The 12690-nt window shown below is 35.9% G+C and overlaps 1 protein-coding gene across 22 annotated transcripts in view; it reads right to left on the bottom strand.

Moving 5' to 3' along the window:
• FOXP2 (forkhead box P2) overlaps nt 1-12690 on the bottom strand; it is a 240421-nt gene that overhangs the window by 145952 nt on the left and 81779 nt on the right. For 20 of the 22 annotated variants that reach the window (XM_077807815.1, XM_077807820.1, XM_077807822.1 and 17 more), the window contains one exon: nt 7866-7955. The exons of the other annotated variants lie outside the window; for them this stretch is intronic. In XM_077807815.1, coding sequence (XP_077663941.1) covers nt 7866-7955 — 90 coding nt within the window. The remainder of the gene's footprint in view (nt 1-7865; nt 7956-12690) is intronic. 22 annotated transcript variants of the gene reach the window in all.

Here is a 12690-nt window from a genome sequence, read left to right as displayed (position 1 = left end):
AGTCAGAGGATCAGCAACATAGGTAACTTGAAGGTGAGGGGACAGGAGACTGATGACAGGAGCAAAGAAAGCAGATGTACAGGAAATGGTTTTCTAATCCTACAAGAATTCCTGAGATGTCAACACATTTTCCCACCCGGGATCAGGACAAAAAGTCAAAATCTCAAAAATTTTTATGATTTCATATCTGCAAAAAATCTAATGAGGTAAATTGAAAATTTTGTTTCAGTCATTTCAAAATGTTTCATTTTGATTTCAACCTCATTTAAAAATATTGGCATGGGACACTTTGAGAATTATGAAACCTTGTAAAAAAATTCTCATCTAAAAATTTGTCCAAATTGACCCTTTCCCATTGTTTCACTCATGATGAATCGACATTTCCCGACGAAAAATGTTTTGCTGGAAAATTCCTAACCAACAGTAAAAGAAAGGATATAGGATTCAGAGACAGTTACAGTAATAAAATTCTGAGAGAGAGAGGCATAGAAACCAGGAGGTTGAACTGTCGCACCTGTATACATTGAAAATTAATATGCTTTCTAAACTTTTACAAAAAGCTCCCAAGAATATTTAGAATATTGCAACCTACCTAGGTGCTTACATGTATCTATTATTATAATGCACTATTCACTGAGCAGTCAGTGTGTTTGGTGTTATACAGAAAGCAATGGTCCTTGCCCCAAAGAGTTCTCTCTATATCACACACAGACCTCCAGCCATTACTACATCATCTCCTTCTCACTCACTGCAAGTAGAAGCGTGGAAAGCACAGTACGCATATGTACAATTTTTCGATATATGTCCCTATAAAACTCACAGGATCTGAAGAGTTGCAGAACTATTTTACATACATATCTAACAGAAACATTTGTTTTATCAGTGAAAAAAACAGCATGAATACGCTACAGATGTTTAATATAAGCTGAAAAGACATTTTCAGCAACAATAAATCATATGAAAACTAAAGTGGGTGATGAACAACATAAAATATCTTATACAAAATCATTCGTTTCAGTATTTAGAATGTGATAGAGGCATTCTAGGAATCTATTGGCTGACTATTTTTTTTTAAATGTTTGATGTTTCTAACAGTGAGAAGTGATTTAAAGCAATACTTGTCCTGACAGATGTTGTGGCTTAAAGATAACAGTAACATAAATAATCAAAGAGAGGACAGGTACTCTGGAATGGACCTCTATTCATGAGGGTAAAACCCATATAAATGAGAGAAGAATCAGGTTTTTAAAAGCATTTTCCTTACAATATTTCCAATACAATATTATGTATCCATTCATAGAATTATTATACACATCTGAATTACAGCCTGGCTCCTTCCTTTCTTACCATATTGATCTCTCCACATTACATGGAACTCTTGTCTTCTACACTGCTGAAAGCATGGAAGTTTACACATGCACACAGACACACTCACCTTAACTAAAAATAACTCCCTTGCCTCCTCTTCCTCTCTAGGGTTTATCCTTGCCTTTAGAGTGGGTATCACTGATGCAAATTTTTTCACCTTAGAGGATAACTGCATATCCTTCATAGCAGACTTACTAGGGAAAATGGGACTTATGCCTTTCCAGCAGCTAGCTTCCAGATTTAATTTACCCCAAGCCTCCATGTTTGCTTATATGTAGGCCACACATTTCCTTCAGGATTATACTCAAGAGGGCGAGTCTGTTTATCACTATTCTCCTCTTACATATTAGACATTTGCATCTCTCCAAATCAATGCTCTCGAGTATGTACAAAATGCTCATGCCTTGCTCCTGTGCTAAACAGGGCTTACTTAGTCTTAAGTGGAAGAGTTGTACAGAATATAGTTGGCTGGAAGATCTGGAAAGAGAGTTTTGGACTAATTAAATTGATTTCTATTTCTGGTTGACCTGGCACAGAGGAAACCCAATGCATGCTATTATCCAAAACATTTATTTCTCCTTTTATGTGTTTTAAGCAGGAATCCCATGTATAGTTAGGTGTGAGACCAGGATTGTATTCCGTATTTACAGGCCCCAAGACAAAACTGAAAGGCAAGTGCCCATGCTCCCCAGCTGTTTCCTCTGCTCTCCAATTTATTCTACCCACTTATGCCTATTTTGTCCTTTTTCACTTTCTCATCAGGTTCTTTATATTACAATACATGTTATGTTTTTAAAATCCATTCTTGAATAAGTATAATATTTTTGTTCACTATTTTATACCAATTTATCTTACCAGAAGATCCCAAGGCAGATGACTGAATTAGGGGCAGCTTGAGGCAGGGAGAGCCGGCAGGTGAGACCAGAAGTAGGCTACATAGGTGTCCTTGTGGGAACACGCGTTTCTATCTTCTGAAGAAAATGGTGCACTGTTTACCTCCCTCTAACCCTATCACTCTTTACGCTACCACTCAGAACCCCATTCACTCTTTACTCCGCCCAAACAGACCCCTCTCAGTTCCACCACTGGTTCTTTCTCTGTCACATGTTGTATGCACATGTACATACACCTGCACATATACACATACATACACCAACACACACCCATAGCTTGCTCATACCTTCACCAGCCAAAATATGCTGTTCAGTATTTTGTTTTTCTAATTTTATTTCTGAGTTGTTCTTTATTAATTTCCATTTGTCATTAACATACAATGAGATAAAATATTTTGTAGGATCAATGACCTCTCTATGACAAATCAGGGCTTGTAATCTCTTTGTTCTGAAGGTGCATTGTCAGACTTATCTTTGAATAAAATACTTTACAAAAAGATAGTGTCTGACATTTTAGACATTTTATATATTTCCAACTTCCAACGCGTATTTCCAACTTCTGGTATTCTTGATACTAAACACTAAGAAAATAAACATTAAGTAATGAAACTTAAGTGTATACTTAACTTTCCTAAAACCAAATTTTATAAAATGATTATTTCAATGACGTGTTCATACTAAACAAACAAAGCTTACCTTAACAACTAACACTCCCTACAGCATGATATTTATACAACAGGCTTGGTACACACTGAGCTTAACCCTTTGGTTCCAGGAGTCATGATTTCCTGACATAGCATCCTAATACAAAATGCACTCGTATTGATGTTGGAAGCACCAAATCTTCTAGCACCAAGATGTTAATAAGCAACCAGTTAGCTACAAATACATTACCCTACAGAATTAAAAACAAATATTAGTTTGTTCCAATTAAGAAAAAGTTTGAAGACTGACTTCATGAAAGTGAAGTGCTCCATTATAGAGATTACACTGGATAGAAAAAAAACAAACAGATTTTCATAGATCTTATAGAAAAAAAATGTAGCTTGCCATCCAAATAGTTATGCAGCCTACAGTGGAATGTAAAACATGAACAATGTAAAGATTAGACTACCTGAAATAAAGGAAATAATCCTAGCGCACTAATGCTCAACTATGATAGCAAATCAATAGCATTCGCACAGTTGTTGAAGAACCACAAGTCTGACTCATGGCTGTACATGTAACAAGAACAATAATGCTGCCAGTTTTCATCCCTAAGCTACATGACACTAGATTCTTCAGTGGCTGTAGGAAAGTTACTTCTCTGAAAAGGTTCTAAAAGTCTAAGTGATTTTTATGTATTATACATACTCTGGGAATGTACTGTCATGCATTTAAATAATTCCAGGAGTGTGGCCAGCTTGCTCCATGACAGGTCACCATAATCACAGCATCACTAGTGAAGATAACGAATTTTCAGGAACCAAAAATAACATTACAGAAATCTTATCCTTAGTATTACAATATGTTTTTAAGGATGTACAGATAAGACAGTAAAAGATATTATCTCATAATACTTAGGATAATATCTTCTGTTCTCATCAGTATCCCTATTTAGGTTTCAGAGTAACAGCCGTGTTAGTCTGTATTCTCAAAAAGAAAAGGAGTACTTGTGGCACCTCAGAGACTAACCAATTTATTTATTTATTTATTGGTTAGTCTCTAAGGTGCCACAAGTACTCCTTTATCCCTATTTAGTTATTCTGCTATATGTTGTTAATCAATGTACCTACTGATTGGATCCATTCAATTTGTGCATTAGGGTAATGAATGGCATATCTAAACATGTTTCAAATACATTTATTCAGATATCTATACATGAAAGTAAAATCACTACTACAACTCGTACTCAAGCTTGTCAAATGGGATGTTTTTCTCTGTTTTGCATAAGACATGCTAATGCTTATGCCATCTGCAGCCCTGAAACCCAGAAAAAATGTAAATAAAAAATAGAGGTAAGTAGATAGACATACGCATTCTGGGCACAGGCCATCTATATAAATTTTACAGCTATGCAGTTATCATTCAGAACAATGCCACATCCAAGTCTGAACCACGAGCACCTTTAAGAAATAATATTGGTGATCTAACCAGACAACGGTAATATTTTTCTATTTCAATACATAAATAAATACATATACATATAAAATGCAAAACATAAGACTTATCTCCTTTTATCCAGCTTATATAACATGCTGTCACTTTCAAAAGGATTTTTTCATAAGAAGCAAGTAAGAACTGCTTTGGATCACTACCCGAATTCCTCTAGAATGATCCCGGAAGGTTCCCTAAAGGCATACTGTGTGTAAAGTACTGTAAGAAATCCATGGCCCACTACCCCAAAACCCTACTTTTGTAGAGGAGTGTGAAGGGAGGTTGAAAGTTTTTGCAGTAAGCTTTCAACCTGCTGATTAGCTAATGTGTGCCACAGGCCACTAAAATACTGCACGTTTCTGAGTAATAAAGAAAACACACATAAAATACCATACTGAATGTTTCAAAACACCGAATAAAATTTGTAACCCAATGGCTACAAAAATATAAAATTTTTTCCTCGTTCTTTCTCCTTATGTATGTGCTCCTTATTTACATCAAAATATGGAGTGCATAAGTGGTGCAATGGGAAATAATACCTAACTCCCCCATTTGACTGCAGATATGTAAACTAGTTTAAAAGTTTTATTAGATTCATAATGTAGTCCCAATCTGTTTCCAGTTGCCAGATTGGTCAGTTGCTCTGAAATTAGAAACACACTAATTCTGAAACTAATTTAATATTTTGGTGGGAGAAGTTTGTTCTCCCCTTTTACTTCAAGCATACGTTTCTTTGTATTTGTGTCCTCTAAACTCCACATTGTTAACATATATGTATCGGTACCTATTGCTGTGAAACTTTGGCATTAAGTTACCATTTAAATCTGGCATAATGATATAGTAATGTTGTACAATTTTATGACCTGTACTACAACATTTGGCTTAACAGGCATCATAATGCTCAAGATGTAAATTTCCACTACATAACGAACAATGCAAAGCTCTGTATTAGCAGTCAATGACAGAAATAAAAAAGCTCCAAGGACTTATTTTCAAATCTTTTTATACACTTTACAGTCAGAAGGAAAAATAAAAATGGAATTATACTCAGGCCTTAATTTACGACATATGATACCTAAACTGAAGTTGGAGAGCAAATTTCATTTTTCTTTAATTTAAAAAGTATCAGATAAAGTGCACACACTTAATATGAGCCACTGTGGGCATTCTGGGTGTCTAGAGCAAAATCTGGCACAAAAAAGCAGCAATCCTGGCTTTAGAGAGCTTTTGAAAAGAAAATATTTGCTATTTGCTTTCTTTATTTACTCCTCCCCTGTTTCACCACCACTGGTGAGAAGGAAGCAAGAGGCATCTTTACCACTTAGGGCATGTCTATACACTGCAGTTAAACAAACATGGCTGCCCATGACAGCTGACTCAGTTTATGGGACTGTTTAATAGATGTTCAAGCTCAGGCTGGAGCCCGAATACTTACAAAGCAATTACAAAAGTTCCACAACCCAAGCTCCGTGAACTCAAGTCAATTGACATGGTCCAGCTGTGGCTGTTTAATTTTAACGTAGACATACCTTCCCTTTTCCTGGGAGATTGAAAGACACAGGGCATATCCTCCATGTTTGATCCAGAGGGAATTTGAGGACACAGAGCATCTCCTCCAATCTCTCCCCCTCTTTCAGAAGACTCTCTCCCTGTCTCAAAATAATCACCATCCTTCTAGGTTTCAGGTCTATGTGTTCTCCCTTCTTTCATCACTGTCCATCCCTCCTGGCTGTTCCTTCCAACACTTTGCTCCTTAGACCGGATATAAAAATCAGGTGGTGGGTGGAGCGTTGAGCTGCCAATCCTACCCTTAAGAACTCACTGAAGAAACATGGCTGGCAGGTCAGGCAGCTGCTGCCTCTATGGCCACTTTTTTTTGTCTCTGTCCTCAGCTTTCAGAACATCCAGTAGAGGGAAAAGCCAACACTGAGGAGAAGGGTGGGGAAGCTGAGACAGTCTCAGGACTCTTGCTTGCTTTCTACAGCAGATCCTCATGGCATGATGCCAACTATATATATTTAATTCCCCTTAGACATCTGCCTGTGTCTTTGGCCTGGTTGTAAGCACTTACAGTTGGTTTAAAAAAGCCAGGGCAGTCCTCACTGAGCTGAGACAGCTCGTAAGTATGCAAATTGCTGCAATTTAAAAAGCACATTGGAAAAAGGTGGAAGCGTAGAGCTGTGTGAACGAGTCCTTATGTTCCTTCATGAATGTGTCACAAAGAAAAGGGTGAAAATGTGGAATTACATTAAAAAGTGCATAAGTGAACATAATGTTTCTGGCAAAATTTCGAAAGAAAGAAAGAAAGAAAGAAAGAAAGAAAGAAAGAAAGCAAGCTCTTGTGTGTGAGATACTCCCTTAGACACCCCAGAAGAGAAAAATGGCATGAAGACTAAAGCCAAAGAACACACCACACAAATTACATCTGAGACAAAAAAACACTTATTTAAAGAAGGTGAACTGAGGATGCAGAGCAGCCCCAAGTGGCTGTTTGGAATTCTGGCTCAGTGGAGAACACCAACCAGAAAGGCATCACACAGAAATTCACTGGCCTACCAAAGAATATGTGACCTCCAAAAGGCCTTAAGCCTCCCCCGGAAAAGTAGATAGGGGCTGTGAGGGAAAAGATGGGAGGAATTATACTTTCTTTACACTCAGAGCCATGCACAATCATCTCACATATTGCTTTTGCTGTTCACCAGTGAAAATATGAATATTTGGTTTGCTTGAAATGAGTGAGAATCTCTGGTGTTAGCAGTGTATAATTTCATATGTAACTCTTACTTACAACAACCTACAAATGAGGTAAAATTTACCAAAAAAACCCACAAAACCTTCCTGGGATAGCATGTTTTACCTTTTACAAATGGCACACATGCTTTTATCAATAAAGTATTTGAAAAAATTACTCAACATGTGGTAAAACAATTCACATAATCTGAATGAAACACAGCATTCAAATATGAAACTCTAGAATATATTTTTCTAAAAGCAGCAGGTGCAGCTCCTTTGCAATTCACCGAGTTGTGTTGGCAGCTTTGGGTTGTTCTGCATTTGTCCCTTGGTTAGAATGCTGTTGGATTATCTAGGGCTGCTTTGTTTTCTTAGACATCATTTTACTCTTAGTCTTGACATAGGAATTTTTACATCCATTTGTGAGTAAGAGCACACAAAATCTCTCAAGATATCTATACAAACATTCTTTATATTGTAGCTATTGAACTCAGATTTGGTTTGCATCAATCTCTGTAGTAAGTGACCTTTTAAGTATCTACAAACTACAGCATTTTCTTATTGTGCAGTGAGTTTTCTTTATGAATCAGAAATGAACTACTAGCACGCAAGCATATCTACTGTATTTGTGAAACTGTACATATGCAAGAGTACACTACAGACATACACATAGATGCGCGAGCACAATGCACTTCCTTGTGAATAAGGCCCCAAAGATAAGCATATTTTACTAACCTGCAGTGGTCTCTGTTTATCACTGCCCTTAGGAGATTTCAGTCCACTTGTCTGTTGCTGTAAGAGAAGCTGTCTTGCTGCTTGGAGTGCCTAAAAGTAAAAAGACAATCCTGAAATAATTTTTGAACATTTCATAGAAAGAGGCTGGTTAGTCACTGTGAATATTAGGTAAGTACATTCAGAGAAAATATAGTCTCCTCCTATTCAATCTGTAATCATTAGACTTGAGTTTTTCTTAAAATACACAAGAAAAATCCTCAGAATGTACATATATAAGACTTCACTAGAATTTATGGATGTACATGAAATCCTGCAGGAAATAAAGTTAATTTGTTTAAAGTGCTTGAAGAGGAAAAATCATAAACTGCATCAATAGCCTCATTTCCACAAGGAACTTGTCTTTGAGTGTTCAACTAAAATGCCCACTCCCTTGTAAATTATCATTCAATTTGCATTTTCATATTACAATTTTGAAGCAAAAGCAGTAGACTTCAAGTGTTACCGGAAGCTGTAATTAAATTTGACAAATCAACATCAGATTATCTTGAAAGTGAATTAATAAGGATATTCATTGAAGATTAAAAACACTTTTTTGTACTTACAATTCAAGGGGAAACCTCTCCTTTGACAAAATAAAGTGCAGTTTTAATGCTAAATAAAACTGAGTGGTTTTCATTTGCATTCTTAGTAAAATCAGAGAACAAAGAAATTACCACTCCACCAATCAGATTAGTTTCTGTGGATGACATTATCCCAATCAAAATATAAGATGTTTTCATTTATTTTATGTTTTCATTCCAACTCAGCAAAATAAAGCTAAGCAATAGAAATGTATATAAACATTCCATTTACCAGAAGAGCGCTAGTTTAAGTGAATTTTGTCCATACAATTATTGTAAAAACAAGAGCTACAAAACAGTACTTACTTACTAAAAGATTTTTTTAAAAGGAAAAACAGTTTAAACTAATTGTAAAACATTTATAATGAAGCTACTTGAAGAACTCTTTTTCTCCTCCCTCTTCAATGTCTGAGTTCAGTGAATAGCAGTTATGTTATTTAACAATGTATTAAACTACGTCATATTGCTGTTACTGGAACATACAGTATCTATAACACAATACAATGAAATCTTATTTCATCAATATTCTCCTAAAATAATCAAGATTCTCAGCTGATAAAGAAAGGTACAATTTTGATTAGACTCAAATGAGCTGGTTTTTAAGATAGTTTCTAGTATCCATGACAACAGTTGCTTTGACAAGATGTGCATATGGCATTACACTGCCAGCTGGTGTGAACAATGTTTGAACTACTGCATTGAGATGCTGAGCAAACAGAAAAAGTTGCCACGTCTTAACCCTCAGGGAAGGCAGTCATCCCCTGATCAATTATGAAAAGACAGAGAGAGGGCTGCTACAGTCTGGCTCCAAGCAAGTTTTCTGAGAAGGCAGGCAGACATAGAAAACCAAAGTAAACAAACTGAATGCACTAGCACCATCTCCTAACAACATTGATTTGTCTCCCCATAGAAGGATCTGGTACAAGTTTGCAAAGCATACTTTTAACATTTGGATACATTCCCACAACAATCTGCTTATTGTTTCATCAAATTCTCAAGTAATTACAGGTCAGCTTCAGCACTAGAAGGATTATTACATTCCCCTGAACCTAGGTAATGAGAGAGAGAGAGAGAGACCCAGCTTCTGTTCTTTAAAAACAAGTACAGTTCAATGTATTTCAATGTGCAGTTGGAGTATTTTGTCACCATAGAACTTGTGTTCTATTTGCTCCCCTAAATAGAACAATAATTTTCTTTGCAATCATAGTTCATGAATAGTTTCTAAAGGCCAAATCCTGGTCTTGTTGCAGTCAATGAAAAATATCCGTTGACTTCACTGGGATCAGGATTTGGCCCCAAGGTCCCATTCTGAAACATTTGGCTGAGAAATGGTACTGCTCAGGCATCACATTCATTTTGATTTGTAGTGAGTTTTATGATCCTTCACAATCTTTGGAGCTCTACCCGAGGGAGACTGGAATTAAAGAGAGGCTGGAATCATTGCACTGTTGAATTGACAGGAGCTTGCATAGCTCACCAATCGGATGGTGGTGTTACAAGGACCAGTGAAGAGATCTGAAGATAAACAGAAGACGGAAAGAGCCATGAATAATTAATTTCTCTTTATCTGTAGTGGTAGCAGAAAGTTCATTAAACTGATTTTATCTGGAAAAATCATAATACAGCATCTTGCTGGTATACAGACTGATCAATGCTTGAAAATAGTAATATCCATGGGTTATTTTCACACTCTGCAAGTTGTTTCAGTGTCCCAATCTTCCTCAGAAACACAGACAACTAGCACCAATATAAAAAGGAATCAAATCTCTGGCACAGCTCTAGATTTACTATACCAGAGAATCAGAGAACCAGAATCTGAAGCATCTCAGAATTTTGCCAAGCAATTGCTCAAATCATGGGTAGCATTCTAGCACAGCATCACTATAAGAAAGCATGAATCCTAACCACTACAAAAGAAGTCACAGTCTATGAAAAAGAAATACACCACAACAGGATATGTTTGCATAAAAAGCTATACTACTTAAACTGGCTTGATTTATATGTGCAGGTAGAGACATCTTTAAAAGAGTAAAGGCTCATCTTTTAATACAGAATGTCTTACAAATGATGACTATCGGAATACTTCAATGAGCTTATTGTGGCAGTTTAGATTAGTGTAAACACAGGAGATAGAAGAAGAACAGAAAACAATTTCAAAAGATCAGAGATGATTTAAAACTCATAAGGAGAAATCGCTGACAGTCTTTGTTCTTATGTCTGTTATCACATGACTCCTTTTTCCTCAATGTAGTGGTTAACACTTTGGTATTGCTTCTCAGTAAACAATTTCTCAGAGACATATTATTCATCTCAGATAATTATTATTGGCACTATTCAAAACTGTGAGAATTAGGGGACAATAAAACATTCAGTTCTACCAGTTCATTTACTGCTATTAAATCCTTGAAAAACAACTTGACAATTTAAAGTAAAATATTAATGTTGGAAGACACATCTACATTTCAGTCATGTATCAAATTAAGGCAAATTCCAGATAACATTCATAAAGTTCTGTGAACTAATTGGATGATAACATGTGGTCTAAATAAAATTCAGCTAAAACAAACTAACAGATGTTTACAAACTTTGCTGGTCAAAATTATGCAGAGTTTCGACTCGAATGCTAGCAAAAGAAAGGTTACTTGGGCAGTCAGAACAATATCCAGTTTCCAATAACATTTGTTTTGAATTAAGGAGGCATTTTTACTTAATTAAATTATCTAATTTAGTAAAACTGTAGAAAAATAAAGGCCATGTAGATGAAAACACTAAAAAGAACTAAAGATTTCAATTGAATCACAATTAGTTTAACAATGTGAATGAAAATCATTATAATGGTTTAAGTATTGGCAGCATGAGCCGGAAATTTGGGCATATATGTTTCCATAATTCACTGCATCTTGCAATAAAGTATTTATTGGGAACACTATTTCTTAATATTTACTGTGCAGTTCCAACCTATCTGAAATGTAAGCAGAACAAAAATAGAATTGATTGTATATAATTCACTCTTTTAAAGTTGATAATTTGATGTACATTTTTATATGTGTTAAAGATAATTGAAGGAGATATGAGTCATGTACTATCTGTATCCAAAGCCCTAGATTTCTGCTATTTTAAGAATGCTTTCAAATTAATTTAATAAGATGTAACATTTTAACAAAGTGAAAGTTGCTACCAAAGAAGGTAAACAGATTACTTTCCTGCTTTAAAAAGTAAATGTGTATTTTGTAGAAAACAGATGTCACTCATATCTTTTCTTTAAAAATAAGAATGTTTAACCTATAAGCCTGTTGCATTTGAGACGTTAAAATGAAAAATGACATCTACGCCCATTAATATCTTCAATGTATAAACAGCACAGCATGACACATTCTTGAGAGCTGAAGGCTACAAAATCTCTCTGAAACATAAATAACAAAGCACTCAGAAGCATATTTGATGTTGATATTCATCTCTGAGAAAAACACTGCTGCCTGGGCTTCTTATGAAAATAGATGCAGCCCAAATGGATCGCCTGTAATTGGTTTCAGATAGCGAGGTCAGAAGAAATATGATACAAGAAACTATTATGTGGAACAGTCGAAACAAGAATGTTTATACAGGCACTCCTCAGTTATACTGACAAACGGTGTATACTTTGCAGATAACCAGAACCAAAAAACTTGCCAGAAGACAGCCAGATTCTTTCACCTTTCCACCCCAAAATCCCTATTTTATTTTGTTAAACGATTGACTGTTTTAACTTTGACCACTGAACGTAAAATAAGCTTCCAAACAGTCTTTCATGTTGTAAGTTTCATACAAGAGTTAACTCTCATCACTGGTAGCACCATGCAAAGGCAAACATGTAGGGATGCACACACGCACATGCACTTACTTGAGTTAAAGGCAACAGGCCTCAACTTTATTAACTGGATAGCAGCAAATTAACCGAGTGATTATATAGCTACATATAGTCTCAGCCATTAGATTAGTGGAACCTTTGTCCCTCCAGGGAATTACATTGCATCCTCCTTTCCCCTAATGACTCAGCTTCACAAGCCCAGAATTGTATAGCCATCGCTTTCCCTTAAGGAGATTTCGGCCTGCTTGTAGGGGAACCACACATCTGTGTATGATTCTTCCTAGTACTAATCCAATGATACTACTAAACCGCTTTGTCGCTTAACCTATGATTAGGTTATCTGAAAAAGGGAATGGGA

Source organism: Eretmochelys imbricata, chromosome 1 (genome assembly GCF_965152235.1).
Source record: "Eretmochelys imbricata isolate rEreImb1 chromosome 1, rEreImb1.hap1, whole genome shotgun sequence".
Taxonomy (NCBI): Eukaryota; Metazoa; Chordata; order Testudines; family Cheloniidae; genus Eretmochelys; species Eretmochelys imbricata.
The sequence above is the reverse complement of the archived record's forward strand: the minus strand, read 5'-3'. Positions and strand labels throughout refer to the sequence as shown.